Source organism: Mobula hypostoma, chromosome 18 (assembly GCF_963921235.1).
Source record: "Mobula hypostoma chromosome 18, sMobHyp1.1, whole genome shotgun sequence".
Classification (NCBI taxonomy): Eukaryota; Metazoa; Chordata; class Chondrichthyes; order Myliobatiformes; family Myliobatidae; genus Mobula; species Mobula hypostoma.
The window spans coordinates 13,932,621-13,944,769 of record NC_086114.1 but is presented as its reverse complement, the minus strand read 5'-3'; the positions used below and the strand labels follow the sequence as shown (position 1 = coordinate 13,944,769).

The window sequence follows — 12,149 nt, the reverse complement described above, 5'->3', positions numbered from 1 at the left end:
CACAGGTGGCTGTAGAAGACAAGCTACTGGGTATATTTACGGCAAAGGTTGATAGATTCTTGATTATTCAGGGCATGAAAGAATACGGGGAGAAAGCAGGAGATTGGGACTGAGAGGGAAAATGGATCAGCCTTGATGAAATAGCGGAGCAGACGACGAGCCAAATGGCCTAATTTTGTTCCTTTATTTTATAGTCTTAATTTTCTTTGCTCAAGTGGGAGCAGACACAGTCCCTCCATCTTCTGCTTGTAACTGAGGCATTCCATCCCAGGCAAGAACCTGGTGAATCTCTTTTTTGTTACTCAAAGGAGACAGATACATCCTGCAGAATGGGAATCTCTCACTTAATCACTGTACACAGTAAGATTCAGGATACAGAAAGCAGCTTGACCTAGAATGAGATGGAATTGTGTTCAGGAGTTGTACTCACCCCTTAAATAATAAAATTATGAAGGGGTCTCTGAAGCATTTTAGATTTATCATCAGCCAAGTAACATTAATTGGCAGCAGGAATGAGAACTATCTGCCCAGTGTTTAGAAACACAGCCCATCAATGTGCATTTGTGTATACTGTATAAGGAAAATACTTTTGAAGAACTTTTTCTGCAGAAGTCAGTTTGCAATGTTAAAAGAAGTAGGATAATTTATTAATCAGATTACAAATTTAAGTGTGGAACTAGGAATAAGTTATGAAGTTAAGTTTATTCTCAAGTGCACAAGTGTGGTGAGGTACAATACAGTGATAATTTGCTCACAGCAGCATCACAAGCACATGGGTACAAACAACACACAAAATATAAATTATATTCTCTATGAAACTATAAAGCTCAATATGAGCTCTATGAAACTCTAGACTACACTTGGAGTATTGTGTTCAGTTCTGATCACTGTTATAATGTGAACAAAGTCACTGAAGAGACACTGAAGCTAGTGGATTTAGAAGTGTTTTATTCATCAAAAGTGAGCAGCTGGCTTCATATTGATAGACTCTTGGAGGAAAAGGCCTCCTGACCCAATTTTATATGATATTTTTATATGTTAAAGATCAAAGGAAACAGCAAGAAAATTCTATAGTTAGAATGTATCTACAATGCTTCCTTTGAATTATATATAGTTTCCACACACCTCTTCCTTCACACCCACACTCTAGACACCCAAAATGAATCTTAATCAGCATTGTCTGGTTTTCAATCAACTCCAGTCTACAGGTCCAGGAAAACCATTGTTCAGGGCTGCATTTTAAATTCAATTAACAATCCACATTCATGTCTGAAGATTGGTTGCTGGTGAAGTTAATATTTACCCTATCTATATACTCCAACTCCAGAATATGCCCTAACAGTCTCCTCATTATAGGAAATATATGGAAGATTTAGAGAGGGTGTAGAGGAGATTTACTAAGGATGCTGCCTGGATTGGAGAACATATTTTATGAGAAAATGTTGAGATAGCTGGGGCTTTTCTCTTTGGAGCGAAGAAGATTGAGAGGACTCTTAATAGAGGTGTTTAAAAAATACACTGAGTGGACCTATTCCCCAGGGTGGAAAACAAGAGGGCATACTTTTAGGATGATTGGAGGAAAGTATAGGGGGATGTCAGATGTAGGTGTTTGTTTGTTTTTTTTCCCACATAGAGAGTGCTAAGTGTGTGGAACATGCTGCCGGGGATGGTGGTAGAGGCAGATACATTAGGGATATTTAAGAGACTAGATAAACACATGAATGAAAGAAAAATGGAGGGTTATTTAAGGCAGAGGTTGATAGATTCTTAATTAGTCAGGGCATGAAGGGATACAGGGAGGAGGCAGGAGAATAGGGCTGAAAGGGAAATGGATCAGTCACAATGAACTGGCAGAGCAGACTCAATGGCCAATTGGCCAAATTCTGCTCCTATCTCTTATGGTTTTCTGGCCTTATTGAGGATTATGGGCTACACAGGAGGGAAGACTTGGACTGATTTTAAAGCAGGTTAAAAAGGTCAGAACAACACTGTGGGCCGACAGGCCTGTACTGTGATGAATTCTGTGTTCTATGATAACATGGAGTGTTGAATCACAATCTACCTCGTGGTGGTAGAAAGGCCACAGAAAATGGGCTCTTCAGCCCATCTTGACCATGTGGACCAAATTGCTTAACTGAATTAGTTCCATTTGCTTCCCTTTGGTCCATATCCCTCTAAACCTTTCCTATTTTTGTATCCACCCAATTATCTTCTGAATGTTGTAATTTTATGTGTCTCGTCGTGGTTTGATGCCTGGTACCTTCTAATGTGGATGCAGTGTTTATTAACATGTTGTCTTCAGCACTCTGATTGGTCCTGTTATAGATACTATTCTATAGATTCGCTAAGCATGCCCACAAGAAAATGAATCTCAGGTTTGATAATAAAATTTACTTTGAACTTTAACTGACCTTTTGTTCTTTTCTTTTGTAGATCAGAGCTTCCTCAGAAATATTACTGGTGGTTCTTTAAGACCATTCCAGGTAATTGTTAGTATTATTTATAATGGGTGAATGAAGTTTAACTCACTGGAACCATCTGTAATTAGCGACCTTCCAAAAACTAAAATGAGGGTGACTTTGAGTGATGTGAAATATGCCATTAAATCTGAGCTCATAATCACTCCATAATTCTTGAATCATCATAGGTTTTGAACTAACCTTCTTATTCAGTGCATCAAGGTCGTACAAAGAGTCATAGAAAAGTACAGCTCAGAAACAGACTCTTCGGCCCATCTAGGCCATGCCAAACCATTTAAGCTGTCTACTCCCAATGACCTGCACTGGGACCGTAGCCCTCCACACCCCTTCCATCCCTGTACCTATGCAAACTTCTCTTAAGCATTGAAATTGAGCTTACATGCGCTATTTGTACTAACAGCTCATTCTACACTGTCTTGACCCTCTGAGTAAAGAACTTCCTCCTCATGTTCCCTTTAAGTTTTTCATCTTTCACCCTAAACCCATGACCTCCGGTTGTAGGTCCACCCTACCTCAGTGGAAAAAGCCTGCTTGCATTTACCCTATCTATGCCCTTCATAATTTTGCATACCTCTATCAAATCTCCTCTAAATCTTCTACGTTCCGAGGAATAACGTCCTAACCTATTCAATCTTTCCTAATAACACAAGTCTTTCAGACACAGGAATATCCTTATAAATTTTCTCTGTACTCTTTCAACCTTAATTACGTCTTTTCTGTGGGTCAGGGACCAAAACTGCACACAATACTCCAAACAAGAGAAAATCTGCAGATGCTGAAAATCTGAGCAACACACACAAAATTCCTCCAGCATCCTGTGTGTGCTAGAAACATAGAAAATAGGTGCAGGAGTAGGCCATTCGGCCCTTCGAGCCTGCACCGCCATTCAGTATGATCATGGCTGATCATCCAACTCAGAACCCTGTACCGGCCTTCCCTCCATACCCCCTGATCCCTTTAGCCACAAGGGCCATATCTAACTCCCTCTTAAATATAGCCAATGAACTGGCCTCAACTGTTTCCTGTGGCAGAGAATTCCACAGATTCACCACTCTCTGTGTGAAGAAATTTTTCCTAATCTCGGTCCTAAAAGGCTTCCCCTTTATCCTCAAACTGTGACCCCTCGTTCTGGACTTCCCCAATATCGGGAACAATCTTCCTGCATCTAGCCTGTCCAATCCCTTTAGGATTTTATACGTTTCAATCAGATCCCCCCTCAATCTTCTAAATTCTAACAAGTATAAGCCTAGCCGATCCAGTCCTTCATCATATGAAAGTCCTGCCATCCCAGGGAATCAATCTGGTGAACCTTCTTTATACTCCCTCTATGGCAAGAATGTCTTTCCTCAGATTAGGGGACCAAAACTGCACACAATACTCCAGGTGTGATCTCACCAAGGCCTTGTACAACTGCAGTAGTACCTCCCTGCTCCTGTACTCAAATCCTCTTGCTATGAATTCCAGCATACCATTCGCCTTTTTCACCGCCTGCTGTACCTGCACGCCCACTTTCAATGACTGGTGTATAATGACACCCAGGTCTCGTTGCACCTCCCCTTTTCCTAATCGGCCACTATTCAGATAATAATCTGTTTTCCTGTTTTTGCCACCAAAGTGGATAACCTCAAATTTATCCACATTAAATTGCATCTGCCATGAATTTGCCCACTCACCTAACCTATCCAAGTTACCCTGCATCCTCTTAGCATCCTCCTCACTGCTAACACTGCCGCCCAGCTTCGTGTCATCCGCAAACTTGGAGATGCTGCATTTAATTCCCTCATCCAAGTCATTAATATATATTGTAAACAACTGGGGTCCCAGCACTGAGCCTTGCAGTACCCCACTAGTCACTGCCTGCCATTCTGAAAAGGTCCCGTTTATTCCCACTCTTTGCTTCCTGTCTGCCAACCAATTATCTATCCACATCAATACCATACCCCCAATACCATGTGCTTTAAGTTTACACACTAATCTCCTGTGTGGGACCTTGTCAAAAGCCTTTTGAAAATCCAAATATACCACATCCACTGGTTCTCCCCTATCCACTCTACTAGTTACATCCTCAAAAAATTCTATGAGATTCGTCAGACATGATTTTCCTTTCACAAATCCATGCTGACTTTGTCCGATGATTTCACTGCTTTCCAAATGTGCTGTTATCACATCTTTGATAACTGACTTTTAGCATTTTCCCCACCACCGATGTCAGGCTAACCAGTCTATAATTCCCTGGTTTCTCTCTCCCTCCTTTTTTAAAAAGTGGGGTTACATTAGCCACCCTCCAATCCTCAGGAACTAGTCCAGAATCTAAAGAGTTTTGAAAAATTATCACTAATGCATCCACTATTTCTTGAGCTACTTCCTTAAGCACTCTGGGATGCAGACCATCTGGCCCTGGGGATTTATCTGCCTTTAATCCCTTCAATTTACCTAACACCACTTCCCTACTAACATGTATTTCCCTCAGTTCCTCCATCTCACTAGACCTTCGGTCCCCTACTATTTCCGGAAGATTATTTATGTCCTCCTTAGTGAAGACAGAACCAAAGTAGTTATTCAATTGGTCTGCCATGTCCTTGTTCCCCATAATCAATTCACCTGTTTCTGTCTGTAAGGGATCTACATTTGTCTTAACCAATCTTTTTCTTTTCACACATCTATAAAAGCTTTTACAGTCAGTTTTTATGTTCCCTGCCAGTTTTCTCTCATAATCTCTTTTCCCTTTCCTAATTAAGCCCTTTGTCCTCCTCTGCTGGAATCTGAATTTCTCCCAGCCCTCAGGTGAGCTGCTTTTTCTGGCTAATTTGTATGTTTCTTCTTTGGAATTGATACTATCCCTAATTTCCCTTGTCAACCACGGGTGCACTACCTTTCCTGATTTATTCTTTTGCCAAACTGGGATGAACAATTGTTATAGTTCATCCATGCGATCTTTAAATGCTTGCCATTGTATATCCACCGTCAACCCTTTAAGTATCATTTGCCAGTCTATCTTAGCTAATTCACATCTCATACTTTCAAAGTTACCCTTCTTTAAGTTCAGAACCTTTGTTTCTGAATTAACTATGTCACTCTCCATCTTAATGAAGAATTCCACCATATTATGGTCACTCTTACCCAAGGGGCCTCTCACAATAAGATTGCTAATTAACCCTTCCTCATTGCTCAATACCCAATCTAGAATGGCCTGCTCTCCAGTTGGTTCCTCGACATGTTGGTTCAAAAAACCATCCCGCATACATTCCAAGAAATCCTCTTCCTCAGCACCCTTACCAATTTGGTTCACCCAATCTATATGTAGATTGAAGTCACCCATTATAACTGCTGTTCCTTTATTGCACGCATTTCTAATTTCCTGTTTAATGCCATCCCCAACCTCACTACTACTGTTAGGTGGCCTGTATACAACTCCCACCAGTGTTTTCTGCCCCTTAGTGTTATGCAGCTCTACCCATATCGATTCCACATCCTCCCGGCTAATGTCCTTCCTTTCTATTGCGTTAATCTCCCCTCTAATCAGCAATGCTACCCCACCTCCTTTTCTTTCATGTCTATCCCTCCTAAATATTGAATATCCCTGAATGTTGAGCTCCCATCCTTGGTCACCCTGGAGCCATGTCTCTGTGATCCTAACTATATCATATTCATTAATAACAATCTGCACTTTTAATTCATCCACCTTATTACGAATGCTCCTTGCATTGACACACAAAACCTTCAGGCTTGTTTTTACAACACTCTTGGCCCTTATACAATTATGTTGAAAAGTGGCCCTTTTTGATTTTTGCCCTGGATTTGCTGGCCTGCCACTTTTTACTTTTCACCTTACTACTTTTTGCTTCTACCCTCATTTTACACCCCTCTGTCTCTCTGCACTTGTTCCCATCCCCCTGTTGTGAACTAACCTCCTCTCTCCTAGTCTCTTTAATTTGATTCCCACCCCCAACCATTCTTGTTTAAAGTCACCTCAGTAGCCCTCGCAAATCTCCCCGCCAGAATATTGGTCCCCCTAGGATTCAAGTGTAACCCGTCCTTTTTGTACAGGTCACAGCTGTGCCAAAAAGGTCCCAATGATCCAAAAACTTGAATCCTTGCCCCCTGCTCCAATCCCTCAGCCACGCATTTATCCTCCGCCTCATTGCATTCCTACTCTCACTGTTGCGTAGCACAGGCAGTAAACCCAAGATTACCACCTTTGCAGTCCTAGTTCTCAACTCCCTATATTCTCCTTTCAGGACCCCTTCCCTTTTCCGACCTATGTCATTGGTACCTATATGTACCACGACCTCTGGCTCCTCACCCTCCCACTTCAGGATATCTTGGACGCGATCAGAAATATCCCGGACCCTGGTACCAGGGAGGCAAACTACCATCCGGGTCTCTGGACTGCGTCCACAGAATCACCTATCTGACCCCCTTACTATCGAGTCCCCTATTACTACTGCCCTCCTCTTCCTTTCCCTACCCTTCTGAGCTACAGGGCCGGACTCTGTGCCGAAGGCACGGCCACTGTCACTTCCCCCAGGTAAGCTGTCCCCCACAACAGTACTCAAACAGGAGTACCTATTGTTAAGGGGCACAGCCACCGGGGTACTCTCTATTAACTGACTCTTCCTCTTCCCCCTCCTAACCGTGACCCACTTGTCTGCCTCCCGTGGCCCCGGTGTGACCACCTGCCTGTAACTCCTCTCTATCAACTCCTCACTCTCCCTGACCAGACAAAGGTCATCGAGCTGCAGCTCCAGTTCCGTAACGCGGTCCCTTAGGAGCTGCATCTCGATGCACTTGGCGCAGATGTGGACGTCCAGGAGGCTTGGAGACTCCACGACCTCCCACATCCGGCACCGAGAACAACAAACTGCCCTCACACTCATACTGCCCCTCTCCTCAAATAACAACAGAAAATGAATACCAAACCTTCCTCGTCTCATCCGTTTCTGCCTAAGCCCGTTGAGCCGAAGCCCTTAAGCCTTCACTCTGCTCCCGGCTCACTCCGCCGCCCGCAAACTACGCTGCCCGCTGTATAAGGCTCTGTTCCTTTTAAATCTTCCTCGCTTCACTGCCCGACGTCACACACCTGCGCAGTCCTGCCTCTCTGAACGCCGATGGAAAAAAAACCGAAAAATTCAAAAATGGCTTCCTCCGCACTCCCGCTCCGATTCTCAGACTTCCTTCTCCGAATTAAATCATTGCTCACGATACTCCAAATTAGGCCCCACCAATGTCCTATACAACTTTAACATAACATCCCATCTCCTGTACTCAGTACTTTGATTTGTGAAGGCCAATGTTCCAAAAGCTTTCTTTATGACCCTATCTCCCTGTGATGACAAAATGCAGAATATGGTGTTACCAGTTACAGAGAAAGTGCACTACAGACAAACAATGAGGTGCAATCCCATGGCATGGTAGATTGTGAGGTCAAGAGTCCATCAAAGGAATGTATTGTAATTTATATGCCTAACACTTCAACTAAATGGTTGGGCTGCTGAATCTTGGAAACTCAAGTTAATACAGGGGAGAGGTGGGAAGGGAAGACAGGAGTTAGTATCCCACTGTGTAAATTTGGAAGTTTTTTCCATGAATATTGGCCAATCAGCATTAGTTAATATTTTGGAGCTGGAGGAAACTCAGTTAAGTCAAAGTCAAGTCTGACTGTGTATTCCATCCCTGCCTCTATAATTTTATAAATGGTTTATAAAACACAACTTATTGACTCTGGGTATCACAAGACAGATTCCTGATCCCAATCCTTCTGTTTAACTCTAGGAATGACTGGCGTTCTGCTCCTTGTTGTCCTGGCCATTATTTATGTCTTTGCCTCCCGCCAATTTCGTCGTATGAGCTTTCAGGCGTTCTGGGTGACTCACCACCTCTATGTGATCCTGTACATTCTGGTAATTACGGTCATACTCCGAGTCAGTGTCATTTCTGAGTGTGACATTGCCTCTCTGCTTCCCCATTTTAAACAAAGCTCAACCTCTAGGCATCCACCTACATAGAGTCAGAGTCTAAAGATTTTTAAAGAGAGGTTAGCTTTAATTGCCACATGTACATCAAAACATATAGTGAAATCTGTCGTTTGCTGCACAGTCTGAGGATGTGCTGGGGTCAACCTGCAAGCATTGCCATACCTCCGATGCCAAGAACCTACCAATCCTAACCTTTATGTCTTTGGAATGTGGGAGCAAACCAGAGCACCCAGAGGAAACCCATGCAGTCACGGGAGAACGTGCAAATTCCTTACAGACAGCGGTGGGAAATGAACCCTAAACTCTCTTCCTGCAGACGTAGCCTGGACTGCTTCGTGTTTCCAGTGGATTCTGTTTGTATTATAGCTCATGGTTCAATACTGACCTCCTATGCTGTCTGTGTGGAGTTTGCATGTTCTACCAGGGACCACATGGGTTTTCTCATGTGTAATGGCCATTTAGCCTATTGATTCTGCTCCACCATTCAATCATGGCTGATTTATTTTGTCTCTCAACCCCATTCTCCTGCCTTCACACCATAACCTTTGACGTCCTTACCAGTACCCTTTTTAGAGCAGCTTGCGGTTGAGCCCACTCGAAAAAGGCAATTTCTGGACTCACTACTGTGTAATGAACCAAAGCTGATTAGGGTGCTTAAGGTAATGGCGCCCTTAGGAGGCAGTATTCATAATATGATAGAATTCACCTTGTATTTTGAGAGAGAGAAACTAACATTTATTATTCCTCTCAATCCTATTCTTCTGGCTTCTCTTTGTAACCTTCTGGCCTTCTCCCACATCCCAAAGATGTGCAGGTTGGTAGGTAAATTACTCCTAGTGTCTAGTTGAGTGGTAGAACCTGGGGGAAGAATTGATGAGAAAGTGGGGCTAACAAAATAAAATGGGACTAGTGTAAATAGATGCTTGATAGTCAGCGGGAACTTTGTGGGCCAAGTGGCCTGTTTCTCAGTTGCAAGATTTTATGATTTTAATTTAACATTTTATGACCATGTTGGATTACTGATGAATCTTTACATTTAGATAAACAAAGATGGCAGAACCAATCAAAGATTTTCAACTCAAATTGCACTTGGACACCAATCCTGGATGCCATGATTGTCATTGGGTCTAATTCTAGGAATGTCCAACCCAATCACCTTATGCGAGTGCCTACATAACTAAAACTATTGCAGTTTCTTCCACAAGATGATAAGAGGCATAGGTCAAGTGGAGAGCCAGAGGCTTTTTCCCAGGGCAGAAATGGCTAACACAAGGGGGCATAATTTTCGGGTGACTGGAGGAAAGTATAGTGGGGGGATAACAGGGGTATTTACACAGAGAGTGGTGGGTGTGTGGAACACCCTGCCAGAGGTGTTAGTAGAGGCAGACACATTAGGGACATTTAGCAAACCCTAAGCTGGGCACATGGATGTCAAAAAGTAGAGGGCCATATAGGAGGGAAGGGCTAGATTGATGTTAGAACAGGTTAAAATGTCATCTCAACATAGTGGACCAAAGGACCTGCACTGTGCCGAAGAATTCTATCTTATTCTGAGTGGTAGGACATGTTGAAAGAGTAAAGAACATGAGACTTGGAATTAAATAAAAGCATATAAAAGGAAGGAGATCATAGTTGTAAAAGACTGATTTGGCCACAAATGGAGTACTGTATAGCTTCTAGTTCTACATAGCACACTGTTGGGAGGTTGTGAACATCTAAGAGAGGGTGTAATAAATTTTCCAGAGATGGACAGTCTCAATCATGAAATTAACCTGGAAAAGTTTCCTTTAGAGCAAAGAAGATTGAAAAGAAATTCGATTGAGCTGCATAGGATCAACATTGGGTTAGGTACAGGGAAAATATTCTGATAGTTGAACAGGATTCAGAGTTTGAGCAAAATGTATTGTAATTGGTTCATTATTACCACACAAACAGAGAAGCAGTGAAAAGCTTGTCTTAGATACTGTTCTTAAAAACGTGGAAGGTTTGAGGAGGATGTGATGAGAAACATATTGATCCTTCAAGGAGTATTTTTTTACATTTAGAGATGCAGCACAGTAATGGGTCCTTTGGGGGAGAAGGAGTGAACTGCATACACTTAAGGCAGCTGTGGTAGTCAACTGCATCTGCTTAAAGGCAGAGTACAACGAGCAGCAAATAGTTTTTATTCCATAAGACCATAAGGCAAAGGAGCAGGCCAATTAGCCCATTGAATCTGCTCCACTATTCCATCATGGCTGATTTATTATCTTGCACAACCCCATTCTCCGGCCTTCTTCCCATAACCATTGACACCCTTACTAATCAACCACCTATCAGTGTCCTCTTTACAATTACTTGACCCTCATAGCTATCTGTGGCAATGAATTCGACAGATTCACTACCCTCTGGATTAAGAAATTCCTCATCAACTCTGTTCTAAAGGGGACATCTTCTTATTTTGAGGCTACGCCCTCTGGTCTTAGGCTCCCCTACTACAGGAAACATCCTCTCCACGTCCACTCTTTCTAGGCCTTTCAATATTCGATAGGTTTCCCCTACGTAACCTTTATTCCCTGAAGGAAAGGTATTTGACTCTCTTTCACCTACAGGTGTATTTCCAGTATTGGATACCTCAAATATTATAATTCTCTTCTCCACTTACCCACCCCTCACACTGACCACATCTCCCAACAACAGATTCTCATCCACGGGAGTTCGAACCTGATCCAGCAACAGAGCTTCTATCTGTACTTCATCGCACCAGGTCTCATCTACCTGGGAGACAAGCTCGTCAGCCTCAGCCGAAAGAAGAAGGACGTGACGGTGGTGAAGGCAGAACTCCTGCCCTCAGGTACTTGTCCGCTGACTGCAGAGAATGTACTCCTGCAGTTTCCTGCTTTTGGGAACCTTTGGTAGTAAGGCAAATGCAATGTTAACATTCATTTCGAGTGGATGAGAATATAAAAGCAACGATGTACTGCAGGGGATTTATAAGGCATTGGTCAGACCACATTTGGAGTATTATGAACGGTTTTGGGCTCCTTTTCTACGAGGGATGTGTTAGCATTGAAGAAAGTCCAGAGTACATTTACAAGGATAATCCCAGGAAAGAAAGGGTTAACATATGAGCAGAGATTGATGGCTCTAGGACTTACTTGCTGGAGTTTAGAAGAATGGTGGGGGGGATATCATTGAGATCTAACAAATATTAAAAGGCCTAGCTGTGGCAAGGATGTTTCCTATAGTGGGGAGTCTTTGGTTAGTATGGATATCAAAGGTTATGGGGAGAAGGCAGGAAAATAGGGTTGAGAGGGATAATAAATCAGTTTGAGCAGACCCAGTGGGCCAGATTCTGCTCTTATGTCTTATGGTTTATAAGGGTTAAGTGGCAATGATGGTAATTGGTTTATTATTGTTACATACTCTGAGATAGTGAATGCTTGTAATTTGCATAATCATACATGTCAAAAGGAAATAAAATACAGAATGTAGAGTTACATTTAAAGTTCAAGGTACGCTCATTATCAGAGTATTTATGCAGTTTACAGATAAAAAGCAGTACAGGGAAACAAATTAAAGGTACAGGGGCAATGACACGATAGACTGAGAGATAAGGAGTCCATCTTTACTCTTTAAGTATCAATAATGTCATAAAATACAGATTCATATTTCATCAAATAGTCAAAGACAAGTCATCATTATCATCATCAGA

At 42.5% G+C, this 12,149-nt stretch overlaps 1 protein-coding gene across 1 annotated transcript in view; it reads left to right on the top strand.

Moving 5' to 3' along the window:
* The window catches only part of LOC134358161 (dual oxidase 2-like), a 115,188-nt gene that overhangs the window by 82,350 nt on the left and 20,689 nt on the right, over positions 1-12,149 (top strand). The window contains exons 27-29 of the mRNA XM_063070158.1: positions 2,434-2,483; positions 8,253-8,380; positions 11,135-11,288. Of these exons, the coding sequence (XP_062926228.1) occupies positions 2,434-2,483; positions 8,253-8,380; positions 11,135-11,288 (332 nt within the window). The remainder of the gene's footprint in view (positions 1-2,433; positions 2,484-8,252; positions 8,381-11,134; positions 11,289-12,149) is intronic.